The following is an 18,609-nucleotide window of genomic DNA, read 5'->3' on the forward strand; positions in this document are numbered from 1 at the left end:
TTTCAGTAATTAAGTTGATTGTGAGGCTTTTAAAATTAATGCTGATATCTACTGCGTCAAGAAGGGTCCAGCTTCTGAAATATGGTCCTTGAGACTCTTCTCCGTCCAGGACCAGGCCTCCCTTGCCAGCTGCATGACTCCTTCCTCCCTGAACTCATCCTTCCATGCCCCTCCCTGCCCCAGCACTCCTTTGACTTCAGAGGAACAGTTGCCCACCATCGCCATGGAAGGACTGTTTTCTGGAGGAAATGAACTGCTCCAGAAATAAAACAGACAGATAGGAACATGGGGCCTCCAGTGAAAAAGACGGCTGGCCTACTGCTCTCCAGTGAAGCCCACCAAGCAAGAAGCCTGCCCGTGAACTCAGTGTGTCCATGCCAACTGTTAGCAGTCACTCTTAATTATGAACGAATGGGCAGCCATCTGACAGGGCCTTGAATGCTGAAGTCACACAAGTCCCAGTTTTAGACAGATCTCACTAGAAGGGTGAGGGAAAAAAAAATCTTCCAAAAAGTGGAACAAAAAGAAAAATTGAAAAAACGATGGGAAAAGAATATTAAAGATCAACTCAGGGGATCTCAGAGCTGCTCGCTTAAGTTCCGGAGAAAAGCAAGCACTGGGAAGAAAATGATTGAGGAAAGAATGCAAGGAAGGCTAGGCGCAGTGGCTCTGGGAGGCTGCAGTGCTGAGGATCGCTTGAGTCTTGGGGTTCAAGACCCATCTGGGCAACATAGTGAAACCCTGCCTCTACAAAAAAATAAAATAATTAACTGAATGTGGTGGTGCACACCTGTAGTCTCAGCTACTTGGAAGGCTGTGGCAGGAGGATCACTTGAGCCCAGGAACTGGGGGCTGCAGTGGGCTGTGACTGTACTACCATACTTCAGCCTGGGTAACACAGTGAAACCCTATCTCTAAAATAAATAAATAAAAATTTTAAGAAAGAAACAATGCAAGGACTAGAGAACTGGATACTAGGAGTGTCGGGTTCCAGCGGGACGTCACCTTCCTGGCACCATGAACTGCCCACAAGACACATGATGATGGAATTTTAGGGTACCAGGTAGAAAGCAAGAGCCACAAAAGCTTCAGAGGGGAAAAATAAAATCACATGTAAAGGCTGGGGGTTTTAAAAAAACATCACATTTCTCTTGATCAGCACTGGTAGCTAGAAGGAATGGAATGATATTAGTACCTTCAAAATTCTTAATAAAAATGATTTCTGTTATGGAATTCTAGACATAGCAGTCAACAGGTTGAATGTAAGTGATATATAAAATTTCAAGTAACACACATTCCCACGCATCTTTTCTTGGGAGGTTTTATGGACTCGGTGTGTTTGGTTCAACGGCTCAACAGGGTGTTTCTGTGGAATATGACAAGAGCAAGGCACAGGAGAAAGAGACGATGTCTTTATTGTCAGTTTTTTGGTACCACTTGACATATACTATTAATACGTGCTTTGAAAAACTCTCAGCCACTAGTCTGCTCTGCTCCAGCACGTTGCCGAGCACAAGCCTGTGTGTGGCAGGGCCTGCCATTCTCCCTCCCTGTTCTTAGCCCGTTTTCATCTTTTCTAGAATATTCACGTGCTCTCATTTCTTCTGTCCTTGATGCCACATCAAGTGATCCTATGTATAAATTTTGCCTACTGAGGAATCTGTCTGCATTTCGATTATTATCAGCTATCCCACCTGGTTTCAAGTCAACTGTAAATTAGATGACGCATCAACGAAATCAATATTCAAGTCATTGTTCCAAAGCTGAAGAGCGTGGGGCACAAGAATGCTCTAGCATACCCCCAGTTTCTCAGCTGGGGCTCCCCAGAAGGCAGAATGTATTTGGGAATGTGATGCCAGGGAGCAGAAGTACAGGAAGGGAGGAAGGAGACGGGTGGGCGGGTGAGTCAGCGCAGGACGCGTTCCTGAGCCGCCGCCGCAGGGCCCACTGATGCTGATGCAGCGAGATCTTCCTAGGACTGCATGTAGCTGCTAGCTCCTATCCTCCCCTGGCGGAGGAAGCTGGGGCACACGGCATGGTCCTGAGCCGAGAGCCGTCCCACTGCCCCTGCACAGAGTGAGGAGTGCTAGACTATGGGTTGATGTGAACGGATTTGGAAATGGCCCACGAGAGGCATCCAACATGATTAGAAACCTTGCTTCAGGTGTTGACTGAGATTTAAATATTAATTGATTTGCTTGGCTGCCAAGCTGCAGCTCTGCGTCTCATCCTCTGGGATCTCGTGCCAGGCTATGCCAGCCTAGTCTAGCTGGAATCCAGATGTGCCTGTCATGGCATGGCAATCTATGCAACAGCCACAAAAGAAAGGCAGGTGAATCTCCTGTAAATTTTTTTTTGGTCAATTCATGACTGATTCCATTCATTCATAAATCTCAGCTGGGATTGATACCACATTCCCCAGCCTCTGCTTTTTGAGAAATCTATCTGCTCTTTCCTTTTATCTCTGGCCTCCGAAATCAGACCTCTTCTCTGCAATTCCTCCAATATCACGAACAGGTTAGCAATCTCCTTTGTAAGTTCCCTTTAATGCTAGAATGTGATTCATCTGGATCAGAAATGAGACGTGGTTCGTGCTGACAGGTGCTCTCCGCAACTATTGTGGGCTTTAGTTTCCTCGAATCACTATTACTTTACCTCTTCCACTTTGAAGATCATTTTCCTTGATAATGAACAAAGTACAATTTGAGCTGAACAGTTCTGTTTTCTCTTTATTGACATCAGCAGCATCAGCCTGGAACAATAGGACCGGGGCTTCTCTTTCCTTCTTTCTTTTAAAATAATCAAGCACCCCTTCCCTTTGTGCCTCTTAATTTTAACACTAAACTAGGATTGTCCTGGGCAGCTCCCTCCTATTCAAGCTCTCCTTTTACTTTACTTTTGATTGTGTGCTCTGCATTTTATATTCTCTACTCATTCTTCGAGGTGGGTGGATCACTTGAGGTCAGGAGTTTGAGACCAGCCTGGCCAACACGGTGAAACCAAGTCTTTACTAAAAATACAAAAATTAGCTAGGAGTGGTGGTGCCCACCTGTAATCCTAGCTTCTCAGGAGGCTGAGGTGGGAGAATTGCTTCAAGTGAGCCGAGATCATGCCACTGCACTCCAGCCTGGGCGACAGGGCGAGACTCTGTCTCAAAAGAAAAAATAGTGCTTGGCAAACAGCCACTTATTTGGATACTTGCTTGTTTTTTTGTTGGCATTATTCAAAATCACATTGCCTGGAATAATGTAAGCAACAAAACGAAGTTGTTCTGGATTATAACCCAAAGTATAAAATAAATATCCATAAATCCATACTGAAATAGATGACTGAATAAATAAACAGATGGAGAAGAGACAAATCTCCCTTGCAGAAAAATCCCAACTAACTCACGTAGCTGCTCAGCCCTCACGGAGGTGAAGCGTCACTCCCCATGGCTAAGTGTGGGCTGTACGTGGTGACTTCCTTCTTGGGACTATGGCATGGAAAGGAGGAAGAAGAAGAGGAATCTCATGGTGGAAAAACCCGGCACATCTCAGCCAGGCAATGGAGAGTGGTAAGTCACACAGGCAGTAAGCGCCCTGGAGACAGTGTGATGAAAAGGGCACTTTACCTCTCTCTAGTCTTCCTCCTCCAAAGCCACATTCCCAGTCTAATCACGATAAATCATCACGCAAATCTCAGTAGAGGGCATTTTGGAAAATACCTGACCAACACTCCTCAAAACCATCAAGGTGTCAAACGCAGGGAGCGTCTGTCTGAGAAGCTGTCCTACCTAAGGAGGCATGATGATGAGACGTGATGGGGTAACCTAGATGGGATCATCCAACAGAAAACGGCATTATGTAAAAACTAAGGAAATCTGAAGAAAGCATGGACTTTAGCAAATAATCATGTATCAATATTGGTTCATTAACTGGGACAAATACAGACCACACTAATGCAAGATGTCAAAATTAAACTGGGTATGGGGTATATCCAAACTCTGCACTAGCTTTGCCATGTTTCTGTAAATCTAAAACTCTTATAAAATAAAACACTCGTTAAAAAAAAAAGCTATCATTTGTAGAATGTTGCTAAAAGAAGTCACATTGCCACTGTGAGGAAAAGCCTAGATCATTCCTAATGCTTCCCCCCCCATCCTAGGGTGTGAGAATTCCATTACGAAATTTTATTTATTTTTGGGCCTCTCATAATTCTTGAGGTGTCATCTTTTGGAATCACTAACTGATGTGGTTTGGCTGTGTCCCCACCTGAATCTCATCTTGAATTGAAGCTCCCATAATTCCCACGTGTCACGGGAGGGACCCAGTGGGAGGTAACTGAATCATGGGAGGAGTCTTTCCCGTGCTGTTCTCACGATAGTGAATAAGTCTCACAAGATCTGATTTTTTTTTTAAAGACAGATTCTTGCTCTGTTGCCCAGGCTGGTATGCAGTGGTGCAATATTGGCTCACTGAAACCTCTGCCTTCTGTGTTCAAGCGATTCTCCTGCCTCAGCCTCCCGAGTAGCTGGGACCACAGTTACCCACCACCAAGCCCAGCTAATTTTCGTAATTTTAGTAGAGACAGTTGCGCCATGTTGGTCAGGCTGGTCTCAAACTCTGGGCCTCAAGTGATCCACCTGCCTCGGCCTCCCCAAGTGCTGGGATTACAGGTGTGAGACACTGCACCCAGCAATCTGATGGTTTTATAAAGAGGAGTTCCCCTGCACAAGCTTTTTCTGCTTGCAGCCATCCATGTAAGACATGACTTGCTTCTCCTTGCCTTCCACCATGATTGTGAGGCCTCCCCAGTCACGTGGAACTGTGAGTCCATTAAACCTCTTTTCCTTTATATCAGTCTGAGGTATGTCTTTATTGGCAGCATGAAAACAGGCCAAGCCGGGTGCGGTGGCTCACGCCTGTAATCCCAGCACTTTGGGAGGCCGAGGCGGGTGGATCACGAGGTCAGGAGATCGAGACCACGGTGAAACCCCGTCTCTACTAAAAATACAAAAAAATTAGCCGGGCGTGGTGGTGGGCGCCTGTAGTCCCAGCTACTCGGAGAGGCTGAGGCAGGAGAATGGCGTGAACCCGGGAGGCGGAGCTTGCAGTGAGCCGAGATTGCGCCACTGCACTCCAGCCTGGGTGACAGAGCAAGACTCCGTCTCAAAAAAAAAAAAAAAAAAAAGAAAACAGGCCAATACACTAATACCTATCTTTCTTTGAATTCCTGGGCTTATCTGGAAGGGAAGGGGATGTCCCCCCTCTCTACTGTGCCAGTCATTAAGTTACTGTCTCTTGGCTCCACGCTCACCCCTCTAACTTGGCGTGGTGATGCTGGGACTTTGCAGACCCTGTTTCGGTGTTGCCAACTGGCTCTATTTCAGGTTCTGACAATAAAGGAGTCTAGGGAGGGACTCAAAGCCGGAGCAGGAAGAAGGGCTTGCTCCTCCCATCAGCGGCCAGTAGGGCTCCTGTCTGCCTGCAGCTCCTGTGAGCTCCACCCAGGCACTGCCTTACCTGGGCACCGGGGCACCTCCTGTAGCAGCAGCTGAATACAGTTTGTTGTTTTCCCATTTTGTGCAAAATGAGCTTCCTCAAGCCCCAACTCCCACCCAGAGACATAAGTACCAGCTAGAAGGCACGTGCCAGGACCCACTCTCCTCCACGACACTGTAGAGTACACTAGACTCACTCAGCATCGTGGTAAAACATGGGTCACTGAACCTCATCCCCCCGTTTCGGATTCGGGTCTGAGATTGGGTCCGATGAGCTGCATTTTTATAAGTTCCAATTGATGCTGAAGCTGCTGGTCTGGGAACCAGACTTTGACAACACTGCCTTAGAGGTCTTTATTTATCCTTTCAGTTACCAGTTAACTTCGATCCAGTTAACATTTGCTTATGCTCTTTTTCTGTTCAAATAACTGGTGTGGCTTCTGTCTCCTGACTGAACCTTGACTGATCAAGAAACTGGCACCATGGCCGGGCACGGTGGCTCACACCTGTAGTCCCAGCACTTTGGGAGGCTGAGGCAGGCAGGTCAAGAGGCCAGGAGTTTGAGGCCAGCCTGGCCAACATGGTGAAACCCTATCTCTACTAAAAATACAAAAAATTAGCCAGGTGTGGTGGCGGGTGCCTGTAATCCCAGCTACTCAGGTGGTTGAGGCACAAGAATTGCTTGAACCTGGGAGGCAGAGGTTGCAGTGAGCCAAGATCGTACCACTACACTTCAGCCTGGGTGACAGAGTGAGACCCTGTCTTTAAAAAAAAGAAAAAGAAGAAAAAAGAAACTGCCAAGACTGGTTCCCAGAAACAGAGGACTTGGAATTGGTTTCCCATCCATGGGTTTAACACAGTGGTGAGCTCTTTGTCAGTGGGAAATCAGATTCCTGTAATCCAGGGCAGGCCATGGCATTGTGACTAAACAAGCCATCGTCTGTGCCTGTGATGACATCTGGGTGCCAGGGCCCACATGGCCACTGTGGCAGAAGCCAGGACCAAAGGACTCAGTATGACAGCATCCTGTGAGCGCGCTGGGGCCTCTGAGAAAACCACAAGCCCAGGTCGGGGACCTGCACCCACAGACAGAGAACCCAACAGCCTCTATGGCAGTCCCCAGAGAATCTATTTCTTGTAGCTACGGGGCTGTTTCCAAAATCAAACACAAAGCGTAACTCCGGGGGGTGTGGATGCACAGGTGGAATTGGTGGCATCGCCGGGTTTGATGGGAAAGTCGGGCATGGATCTGGAAGGAGTGGGACCCTGGCACCGGACAGAGGGACATCTGACTGGACTCAGATGAAGCTGAGATTCCAGATCCGGGAGTTCCTCCGAGCCTCCCATGGCAGTGGAAACGGCTGGCTCTCCAGTGTCTGGGAATCAGCTTTCTTTACTCGAAAGCCCAGTGATAGGCTTTCCTGGGGCAGACGCCTAGCGCAGGCCTCTCACCCTCCCAAAGAAAACCCCAGCCGGCCCTTGCCGCCCCTTGACCTGTAACTGGGGACAGGTTTCCGAATGCTGCAGGGGAGGAAACCACTTATATGCAAAACAAACTGTGAGATCTTGCCATTTCACAGCTGCAGAAACCAAAGAAGTATGTATGGAAATAGGTGCTAGTAATGTTAGGACAAAGACGAGAAATTTAACACCAGTTTGGTGGGACTGATTGCTATGAGTGGTCTTACTAGAAATTGTTCATTAACGTTTTGTGCACGCAGCTGGCAGTGGCTCTAACCACTCACTTGGTTGACTGCCTGAAGTGCAGGGCACTGCTGAGTCTGTGTTTAATGAGGCTGAGATGCCAGGCTTCTGTGGCACAGTGGACTATACAGGAGGAATCCACAGGCTTCGGGAGACAGGGACATTGGCATGGATTTGTCATGTGCCACCTGCACATTCCATACCCAGAGGACACTCCCTCCTGGAGCCCCTGAGAACGTACAGGTGAGGGGCCCCTTCAATCGGAAAAGTGAACGTGTCACTGCAGCAGCTGTTCCCAATGTAGTATCTTGGGGGATCCGCAGCCCCTGTCTGGGCACATACTCCTTTCTCTATACCAATCTATAAGGACCCCTAGATGGAGTCTACTCTACTTGGCAACAGGACACTTTCACCCGTGTGTCTCAAGGCTGTGGCACCCCCGCTCTCTCCCTTATTATGGTCTGCAGAGAAGCTGGTCATCTTCACACTGCACATTGCCACACTGGCCCATGCACTGATGGCGGTGTGGGCTGGACTGGACAGGCAGGAAATAGCAGAGCTCTAGGTGCCTCTGTGAGATACGTGCAGGGCAGAGCATGAGGGACAGACCCTGCAGAACCAGGGGTCTCACACCCCAGAACGGCCTGAATCACTGGAGACACCCCTCCAATGGGAGCTTCAAGTTGTCGCTCCAGATTTCACCTGCCACTGCAACCACCAGGCAGGTGTTTTGGAGGCAACGTGCACCACATGTGTGCGTGCTCCTCTGACACAGGTACTGAGTGACACTAAAAGCTGTTCTCAGAGAGGCCCAGGGCAAGATCAGGTATGTGGCAAGTCCAGGCTGCTCTTCTGTGTGGCCTTAGGACCCAGCAAGGTTGATATCAGGGATGCTGTAGGAAGCCTCCACCAAAAGGAAATTTACAGAGCACACATTGAGGGTTCTGAGGGAAGATTAACCCCAAAACAACCATGCCTTCTCCTGTAGATAATGACTTTCCCGCTGGGAAACAGTTCCTGGCCGACTGCACCAGGCCCTTGTAGAGACGGAACAAGCTAGCCCCCAGACGCGGAGACCGTGCAACCTGAGCCCCCCATCACGAACAGGGAACTACCAGCACCCCCAAGCCAGATGCTGAGCATGCAGTGACCCTCTCTCATCAGGCAGAGATGGGGCTTGCCCAGGCCTGTGAAGTACACGGACACTGCACGGGTACGTGATGCAGCTGCTCTGACACCGGTGCCTCCCCTACCTCGATCCACACCCAGACTCGGGGGAGCTCCTTACGAGCCACTGACTGATGGAGAAAAAGCTGGGCTTGGTTTACAGGTGCTTCTCCTGCTGGGCTGGCACCTGCTGGCACTCCACAGTGTGGCTCTTGAGGACAGTGGGGATTACATCCCCCAGCAGGCAGACCTCCCAGTTGGACATTTGATTTCCACTTTATCACGACTGAGATGGCCAGGACATATCTACATGGATCCCAGCGTGATTCCAGTATTAAACCAAGGGGAATCTCATGGAACCCGACTGCAGGGAGTCCAGTCGGCCTCTCAAGAGACCGAAGATGGAAGCAGAAAAGCCAAGCCCGAGACTGCTCTTCCCCCCTCATTCTGGTGGCACACCCTCGCGTTCTGCTCTCCTCTCATTGGCTCTGTTCTACTCCTGTCTGCACACACTCTTTCAGCTTCCCTGCAAGTGGCTGGCCTTGGTCCCTAGAGCAGTTATGGCTCTGATGACATCGTATCCTCAGAGTAACGTGGTCATTTTGAGTACTGTTCTGCAGCTTACTTTTTCTTTTCCTAATCAATGAATCAATGAATATACTCTTGACAAACATTTTCTCCATTATGCAGTATTCTATTATATGCCTATGCGAGGATTTATTTAACTGGCCTCTTCGGTTGTTTTGGGTATGCAGCTATTTTCTGTTTGCTTTCTTAGCTCTTGAGGGTGTGTCAATGGCTATTACTGCAGCCTGTGTTTAGAAAATACTCAAATCACCCCTTTTCAAATACATCTTTTACCCTGACTTAACCAATGCCAAACAACTTTCTCCCCCTATTTCCATGGTAATGCATCTCAGCTCCTCTCAACTTAGAGCCTCACAGGATAAACAGCTTCCCGGAGATGACGCTCACAGCTCCTGTTAATTACGGAAGTGATATTTACTGGATCAATCACCTTGGATATCCATAAGGCATCGCATTTTTCATGTATTACTCATTTGACTTTCTTTAGGGTTTAGCCAAAACGAGTAATACGTGGAAAGCTGGGTAAAAGTCAAATCAGCTGTTACTTGTTATTATTTTTTGAGAGTCCTGCTTTGTTGGAGTCTTGCTCTGTCATCCAGGCTGGAGTGCAGTGGCACAATCTCGGCTCACTGCAGCCTCTGCCTCCTGGGTTGAAGCGACCCTCCAGCATCAGCCTCCCGAGTAGCTGGGACTACAGGCGCCTGCCACCACACCCGGCTAATTTTAATTTTTGTATTCTTAGTAGAGACAGGATTTCACCATGTTGGCCAGGGTGGTCTTGAACTCCTAACCTCAAGCGATCTGCCCGCCTCGGCCTCCCAAAGTGCTGGGATTACAGGTGTGAGCCACTGTGCCCGGCCTACTGTCACTTATTTTTAAGTTGGTAGAAATGCCAGTGGTCAGAAGATCTGGTATTTTAAAAAGTAAACCTTCTGGGGGATGGGGGTGAGGCTGAAATAGGTTGAGCCAGTAGTTCCTTTATTTTGGGACTTCAGAACTTCCCATTATTTTGTTATTGAAACATGTAGTCACAGTTCTCGAGACTGCATCTCTTAAAACAACTGCCTACCGTTTTCCCTACTATAAGACTGTATTTGGATGCTTCCTTCTTTGTGCCAAATCATCAATAATCTTAGGGTTTTAAAAGTGACTCTGAAGGTTACCTGGTCCAAAGTGAACTCAGCAAAGACAAAGAATATAAAGCCAATTTGCAAAAATCAATTGTGTTTCCGTATGTTAACAAGAAACAATTGGAAAATGAAATTAAACGAAAGCAAAATCATTTTTGGTCATCCTGTAAGTCCTGGGTGGCAGGCACAGAATACAGGTAAGGGGCTCCAAGAGCCCGGAGAGCCCTCTGAGGATGCACGGCAGGTGTGGGGCATGGGAACAGAAGCAGGTCACACCTGGGGGTCCCTGGGGAGGTCTAAAGGGCCTGGTGGAGCAGGAAGAGCCTGGGAGGATCATCTAGGGCAGGGCTATGGGAGGGGGTGGATGCTCTCCAGGGCACCTTTCAGCCGGAGCTCCCGAGGGCTCAGGCTGAGGCAGCCCTTCCTGGGCCCTTGCTGGGTGTCTTCCCCCGCCCTGCTCTTCCTCTGATCCCTTCATGCTTCCTCCTGGGAGTGCATCCTTCATAAACCCATGAATTCTTGGTTTAGCATTTACTTCTGAGGAACTCGACTGAGGACAATCCTACTTGGAAACTATTTATATAGAAACAATACACTAAATGTATATGCACAGATATGTGTGTAGACACCCATTTGATTACACTGAATGTAGTTTGATCACGGTATTGAGTGTATTATTTAGGACTTTTTGTATGTGATTACAAGTTACATTGATATAAAGTAAGTTGCAATAAACATAATTTTAATACCAAAAGATTCAAATTTTCTGTGAAAAGAGATCAGTAAGGTTCTTCTCTCAAGAGACTGCCCATTTTAGTGATTTTCTTATTTTTCACCAATATTATTTCAAATTTATTTATCATAGGTTCTACTAAATAACTAAGAAAGAGCATGAGGATATACTGAATGAGGCCATACAGTTTAATAATGAACAGCTTAGGTTCTAACACACATTAGACAGGCCTGTGTTCAAAACCCCATCTTGTACTAGCTCTGTGGATTAGGTCCTTAAATTCCACAACAACTTGTGGGCTAAGCTTTCTTTTTCTTTTCTTTTCTTTTTTTTTTTCTTTTTTGAGATGGAGTCTCGCTCTGTTGCCAGGCTGGAGTGCAGTGGCACAATCTCGGCTCACTGCAACCTCTGCCTCCTGGGTTCACGCCATTCTCCTGCCTCAGGGTCCTGAGTAACTGGGACTACAGGCATGTGCCACCACGCCTGGTTAATTTTGTATTTTTAGTAGAGATGGTGTTTCATCACGTTGGCCAGGCTGGTCTCCAACTCCCGACCTCAGGTAATCTGCAGCCTCGGCCTCCCAAAGTGCTGGGATTACAGACGTGAGCCACTGCACCTGGACAAAGCTTTCTGACTTAAGTTCTCAAACTCTATAATTTGAGCTTCCTTGTCTTTAGGAAGAAGACAGTAATAGCACATTTCTTATAAGGTTGCCATAGATGTTGAGAATTCAGATAAAACCTCAGCACAGTGCCTGATAGTGCAAAGGACTCAATAAACGTTTGCTGGCATTGCTGGTTTTAAATTACTGTATAAAGTAGTAGCCATCCAAAAATATACCAAAAAATTCATGAAAATTGAGTACACTTACTTGTAATGTAGTATCAAAGACAACAAGCTTTGAACTGGTTGGAACGATGTCATAACACTTGTGTGACCTCATGAATCGCATGTAAACACCACTTTCTGAGTCTTCTACTGCTAAAAGAAAAAAAGGCAAAACATCAGTAATAATAAAGAACTCCCTCAATCGGATTAAGCGCATATACGTAAACCTATCACTAACAGACTTAATGGTAAAATACGAAATGTTTTCCCAGTATGATCAAGGGCCAGGCAAGGATGCTCACTCTCACTAATCCTATGAACACTGTACTGGAGGTCTCAGATGGTGCAATAAGGCAAGAGAAAAAAATGAAAGGCATACATGTTGAAAAGGAAAAAGCAAAACTGTCTTTATTTGCACACTGTATGATTTTCTACGTAGGAAATACCAAAGAATCTAGAAAAAGTTCCTAGATCTAAAAAGAATGAGTTTAGCAGGGTCACAGAATTAAATACGGGGTTAATAAAACAAAGACAAAGCTAATCGAATGGGGAAAAGTTGGAAGCTTTCCTTTCAAGATCTGGAACAAGGCTGGGCACGGTGGCTCACACCTGTAATTCCAGAACTTTGGGAGGCTGAGGTGGAAGGGTCACTTGAGCCCAGGAGTTTGAGACCAGCCTGGGTGGCATAGCAAGACCCAATTTCTACAGAAATAATAAAATGAAAATAAAAATAAAGGGGAAAAAAAAAAAGACCAGGAACAAGACAAGAATGCCTGCTCTTGCTACTCTGTTCAACATAGTACTGGAAGTCCTGTCAGAGCAGTTAGGCAAGACAAAGAAATAAAAGGCATACAAATATGGAAACAAGGAAGTTAAATTGTCCCTGTTTGCAGATGACATAATCTTACATATGGAAAACCCTAATGACTCCATCAAGAAACTGTCAAAACTAATAAATTCAGTAAAGTTACAAGATATAAACTCAACATAAAAAATCAGTAGCATTTCTATACACTAATAGACAACTATCTGAAATAGAAATAATAAAAAAATCCCATTTACAATAGCTACAAAAAAAACAAAATACTTAGGAATTAATTTAACTCAGGAGGTGAAAGATCTCTACAGTGAAAACTATAAAACACTGATGAAAGAATTGAAGCAGGCCAGGTGTGGTGGCTCACGCCTGTAATCCTAGCACTTTGGGAGGCCGAGGCAGGCAGATCACCTGAGGTCAGGAGTTTGAGACCAGCCTGGCCAACATGGAGAAACCCCGTCTCTACTAAAAATACAAAAATTAGCTGGGCATGGTGGCACGGGCCTGTAATCCCAGCTTCTCAGGAGGCTGAGGCACAAGAATTGCTTGAACCTGGGAGGCGGAGGTTGTAGTGAGCTGAGATTGCGGCACTGCACTCCAGCTTGGGTTACAAAGTGAGACTGTCAAAAAAATAAATAAAAATAAAAAAAGGAAGAATTGAAGAAGATACAAATAAATGGGAAGATATCTTGTGTTCATGGATTGGAAGAATATTGTTAAAATGACCATACTACACACTGTGATCTACAGATTCAATGCAATGCCTATCAAAACACCAATTTTTCACAGGACAAGAAAAAAAAAATCCTAACATTTGTATAGAACCACAAAAGACCCCAAATAGCCAAAAGAATTTTGAGCAAAAAGAACAAAGCTGAAGATATCACACTACCTGACTTCAAAATAGACTACAAAGCTATAATAACCAAAACAGCATGAAGCTGGCATAAAAACAGACACACAGATGAAGAGAATTAGAAAGCCCAGAAATAAATCCACACATTACAGCCAAATGATTTTTGACAAAGGTTCCAAGAATACACACTGGGCAAAGGGTGGTCTCTTCCATAAATGGTGCTGGGAAATCTAGATATCCACATGCAGAAAAATGAAGCTGGACTCCCGTCTCTCATCAGATACAAAAATCAATGGAAAATAGATTAAAGACTGAAAATCTAGGACCCAAACTACGAAACTACTAGAAGAAAACAGAGGGGAAATGCTTTATGACTTTGGTCTGGGCAAATATTTTATGGATAAAACCTCAAAAGCACATGGAACAAAAGCAAAAATGGACAAATGGGATTATATCAAACTAAAAAGCTTCTATCCTGTGAAGGAAATAATCAACAGAGTGAAGAGACAACCTACAGAATGAGACAAAATATTTGCAAACTATACATCTGATAAAGGGTTAATATCCAAAATAGATTAGGAACTCAACTCAACAGCAGGAAAAAAACCCCAAATAATCTGATTAAAAAATGGGCAAAAGAACTGAATACACATTTCTCAAAGAAGACATACAAATGGCCAACAGGTATAAGAAAAAATGTCCACCATCGCTAGTCCCTGGAGAAATGCAAATCAAAACCATAATGAGATATCACCTCACTCCAGTTAGAATGGCTATTATAAACAAAACAAAAGATGAGTGTTGCTGAGGATGTGGAGAAAAGGGAGCCCCCCCTTCTTTTTTTGAACTATTGGTGGGAATGAAATATAAATTAGTAGAGCCATTATAGAAAACAGTACAGAGGTTCCTCAAAAAATTAAAAATAGAATTACTCTATGATCCAGCAATCCCACTACTGGGTATATACCCAAAGGAAATGAAATCAGAGTGTTAATGACACATCTGCACTGCCATGTTGAGTGCAGCACTATTCACAATAGCCAAGACATGGAATCCACCTAAGTGTCGCCAAAAGATGAATGGATAAAGAAACGTGGTACCTATAAACAATGGAGTACTATTCAACCATAAAAAAGAATGAAATCCTGACATCTGTGAGTACAGGACGAACTTAGAGGACACTGTGCTCCATGAAATAAGCCAGGCGTGGAAAGACAAATACCACCCCATTCATCTGTGGAATCTAAACAAGTTGATCTCACAGGAGTAGAAAGTAGAGAGTGGTTACCAGAGGCTGGGGAGGGAACGGGGTGGAGGTATGAGGAGAGGTTGGTCAGTTACAGTTGGACAGGAGGAATGGTTCTGGTGTTCTATTGCACAGTGGGGTGACTATAGTTAACAATAACGTATTGTATATTTCGAAATAGCTAGAAGGGAGGATTTTGAATGTTCCTGCCATAAAGAAATGACACGTGTTTTAGGTGACAGATATACTAATTATCCTGATTTTATCAGTACACAATATATACATGTACTAAAACATCAAACTGTATCCCATAAATATGTACAATTATGTGTCAACCAAAAATAAAACTTAAAAAAGGAAAAAAGTACAATAAAGCAAATGCAAATAGAAAAAAAAGGCTACTATATTTGTATCTACTAACTCATTGTTAGCAGACAGAAATTAAAAAAAATTTTAAAGGTACTATTTACATAAATGCTGTATGGAAATATGGACCTACACAGGCAACAGAGAGCACTGAAAATGGTAATGTGGACAAATATACAAATGCTTTCAAAAATTATTTAAATCTCTCTAAAAGCTAATTGACAATTTTTTTATTTTATGTATTTTTTTTGAGATGGAGTTTAGCTCTTGTCACCCAGGCTGGAGTGCAGTGGCTCCATCTTGGCTCACTGCAACCTCTGCCTCCAAGGTTCAAGTGATTCTCCTGCCTCAGCCTCCCGAGTAGCTGGGATTACAGGTGCACACCACCACGCTTGGCTAATATTTATATTTTTAGTAGAGACGGGGTTTTAACCATGTTGGCCAGGCTGGTCTTGAACTCCTGACCTCAGGTGATCTTGCATGGCTCGGCCTCCCAAAGTGCTGGGATTACAGGCATGAGGCACTGCGCCTGGCCCTGACAATTTAAACAAAAATAATGACAATGTATTGTGGGGTTGATAGCACACTGATAAGGAAAAGGCAACACTGTCCAACCAATCATGGAAATCTAGGAGTCATCCTTGCCAATGTCCTCGTCACCCTAGCCAATTTATTACGATGCTTTGATTTTGCACCCCAGATCCCTCAAATCCACTCATTTCTCTGCCTCCATGGACACCCCCCTAGATATCTCAACTTTCTCACCAATCCTTCTGCCCCCCTGCATCTTCCACAGCTTTCCACACTGCATCCAGGAAGATTTTGCCAGATGCAAATATAATCTAATCCAGCTGCTTTAGAATAAAGGCAAAACCCTTGAAGTCACCTACAACAGCAATCCCTAGGACTGGTTTTGTGGAAGACAATTTTTCCACTGGGGGTGGTAGTGGGTGGTTTCAGGATGAAACTGTTCCACCTCAGATCCTCAGGCACCAGATTCTCATCAGGAGCACACAACCTAGATCCCTCGTGGGCACAGTTCACCATCAGGTTTGGGCTCCTGTGAGACACTAAAGCTGTCCCTGATCTGAGAGGACGCACAGCTCAGGCCATAATGCTGGCTCACCCGCCCCTCGCCTCCTGCTGTGCAGCCCATTTCCTAACAGGCCAGGGAACTGTACTGGTTCATGGCCCCAGGATTGGGGACCCCTGACCTATAAGACCTGGGAGGCCTGGCCCCCGCCTACCTCCCTGCCTCTTGTATTAAACACTCCTGCTCCGTATTTTCTCCAACCCCCTATTTTTTTCCAGTTTTCCATCAGTGCTCTGCTGTCTCTTCCATGGGGCCTGACACTACTGCTTCCTCTGCCTGAAATACTTTCTCCGTCTGTTTGTGGCCCAGTGAACTCCTTCATTAGACCTTGGCTCAAGGATATGACTGGTGAGTCATGGAACCTGAATTTGAACTTGAAGCCTCTGAATTCCAAAGCTGTGTTCTTAGCCAAGCTGATCCCCCTCCTTCCCTCGGCCTGCCACGACCGCTTTCCCCGTTCTGCCGAAATCCTTCCCTATCTTCATGGGTCAGTCAAAATTACGCCATCCGCAAGAGACATCCTTGACAGCTCCATTCAGCCCACACCGATCTGTGCATTTTAGAAGATCTGGACTACTTGGGAAATATCTGAGAAGAAAAAAATTTGGCATATAAGCCAATTAGCCAAACGAGTGTTAAACAAGTGATACTAACCAAGCTCTTTGGCTATGGAAAGGAGCCCCACAATTCTGTATATTTCCTACTGTGGACATCCATGCAGCTGGTTTGCCAATTTCATGACAAATGATGTGCACCACTCTCAAGTCTATTTTCATTCTGACCTCTCTTTGGGATATTACAATTTATAATGCAGAGTTTTGTCACTGCAACTGCCTCCTGGATATTTCCCTCTCAAATGTCTCCCCCCTAATGTGGAATAAAGTCCAGACGCCTCCGTGTCTCATTCATGAATCTCCACATCTGGCTTCTACGCAGCCTTATTTCCCAGCTCCTGGTTTCACGTCTAGGCAAATGGGCTCCCTATCAGTCTCCTGTAGCCTTTGACCTCTCCCTTCTTGCCCTTGTTCACTCACTTTACCTTAAATGTCCTTCTCCTCAACTTTTCCTTGTTCAATTTCAATCCAACCTCAACTGACATCTTTTTCCACAAAAGAAGTGAACGTCTGAGTGCTCATTACGGACCAGGTACCGCAATAAATCACCTCACTTAACTGATGTGACAACCTTGAGGAATACGGCTTCATTTTTTCATTTTACCTCTGAGGAAACCGAGGCTAGAAGAAGCTGCGTCGCTTGCCCCAAATCAGACAGTGAAGTGACCCAAGCAGGATTTGAAGCTCTGTCCCAGGCTCCAGTAGCTTCTTATTAAACCCACTTCCCTGACTCAACGGTGCACTCATCTGAGCGCACCTGGGGAGGACCTGTGTCCTGGCCCTGTCCTGGGGTTACTCACAGGGGGACACAATGATCGGTTCTCCACCCTCAAAGCTTATGCATCAGCCCAGGGTGAGCACTGGATCACCTGAGTACACACAGGTGGGTCACCAGCCCTGACCTGGAAAGGGTAAGGAAATCTAAAATAACTTCTTCTCCTGAATGCTAGCAGCATTTTACTTCTGTCTCATCAGTTATCACCTTCTAACTCCTTAACAGTGACTGTGTATTTCTAATATTTTTTTCCTTCCTGGGTGATAATTTATTTGAGTATCTTACTCAAGTAATCCATAAATTAATTCAGTCTATAAATATTTATTGCATATTGTCTAGTGTGCATTCCTCCCAAAACTGATCCTGAGACCACGGGAAGCTAGGGAAGGAAAAATTCAAAAGAAAGGGTGCCCAGTAAGCAGGTTATACCTTCGTGACCCTGGAGTGAAGCTATGAGGGAGGATGCTCTGAGGCTGTACAGACCTCAGGACTGTCTCGTGGGAGGACCACTCCTGCCCTGCCTGGGTTCCAGGTAATTCCTGGGACATCACCCCCGTCATTTCTACCCACAAGCCCAGCTGCCAAAGAATGTCCTGGGGCAGAGATGTTGAAATATGAGAACTTGGATGAGACAGGAGGATTCTGGTGAGGCACCCGCAGCATCCACTGTGCGAGAGGCGGGGATGCCGCAGGGAAGACAACAACCACAACCCTTGTCCTTACAGACACTGCAAACCAATGGAGGGGGCAGTGACTGTCATCACACTGCCACCAGCACTACCAAGGACAAGCTCCGGGTTCGTGAATGAACAGCAGCGGCTGTCAGGGAGGGAACGGATGGACAGATGAAGTTTAAGTTGGTGTGCTCCCATGTTTCTCAAAACACTGATAGACTAGACAGTGAGGGCCCTGCTTAAGAAAGGCCTGAAACAGCAAGCTCTCATCAGAGCGGCACAGAGAGCTCTGGTCCGTGTCCGCCATCGCCGCTAAGGATGACGCTCCTCACGCAGCCGCATGCGCAGTCTCCTCATGCCCACTGAGTGTGGGATTTGTGTAATACAAAAGCCGAAGATCAGGGCAGTCAAGCATACATTCAGCCAGTATTTAAGTTACAAATTGCCTGCCAAATCTAACATCCTAAAATTCAAAAGCAAGAAATCAAGAGGGAGGCTAAGTATAGTAAAATGTAACAAACCATCTCCCAGAAAGG

At 45.7% G+C, this 18,609-nt stretch overlaps 1 protein-coding gene across 18 annotated transcripts in view; it reads right to left on the reverse strand.

The window, feature by feature from the left end:
• Positions 1-18,609, reverse strand: part of PRKAG2 (protein kinase AMP-activated non-catalytic subunit gamma 2) — a 327,100-nt gene that overhangs the window by 27,999 nt on the left and 280,492 nt on the right. For 11 of the 18 annotated variants that reach the window (XM_055284598.2, XM_055284604.2, XM_055284601.2 and 8 more), the window contains one exon: positions 11,676-11,785. In XM_055284598.2, the coding sequence (XP_055140573.1) occupies positions 11,676-11,785 (110 nt within the window). The remainder of the gene's footprint in view (positions 1-11,675; positions 11,786-18,609) is intronic. The other 7 variants (XM_055284605.2, XM_055284599.2, XM_055284608.2 and 4 more) reach the window with 2 other exon arrangements.

This window comes from Symphalangus syndactylus, chromosome 6 (genome assembly GCF_028878055.3).
Source record: "Symphalangus syndactylus isolate Jambi chromosome 6, NHGRI_mSymSyn1-v2.1_pri, whole genome shotgun sequence".
Classification (NCBI taxonomy): domain Eukaryota; kingdom Metazoa; phylum Chordata; class Mammalia; order Primates; family Hylobatidae; genus Symphalangus; species Symphalangus syndactylus.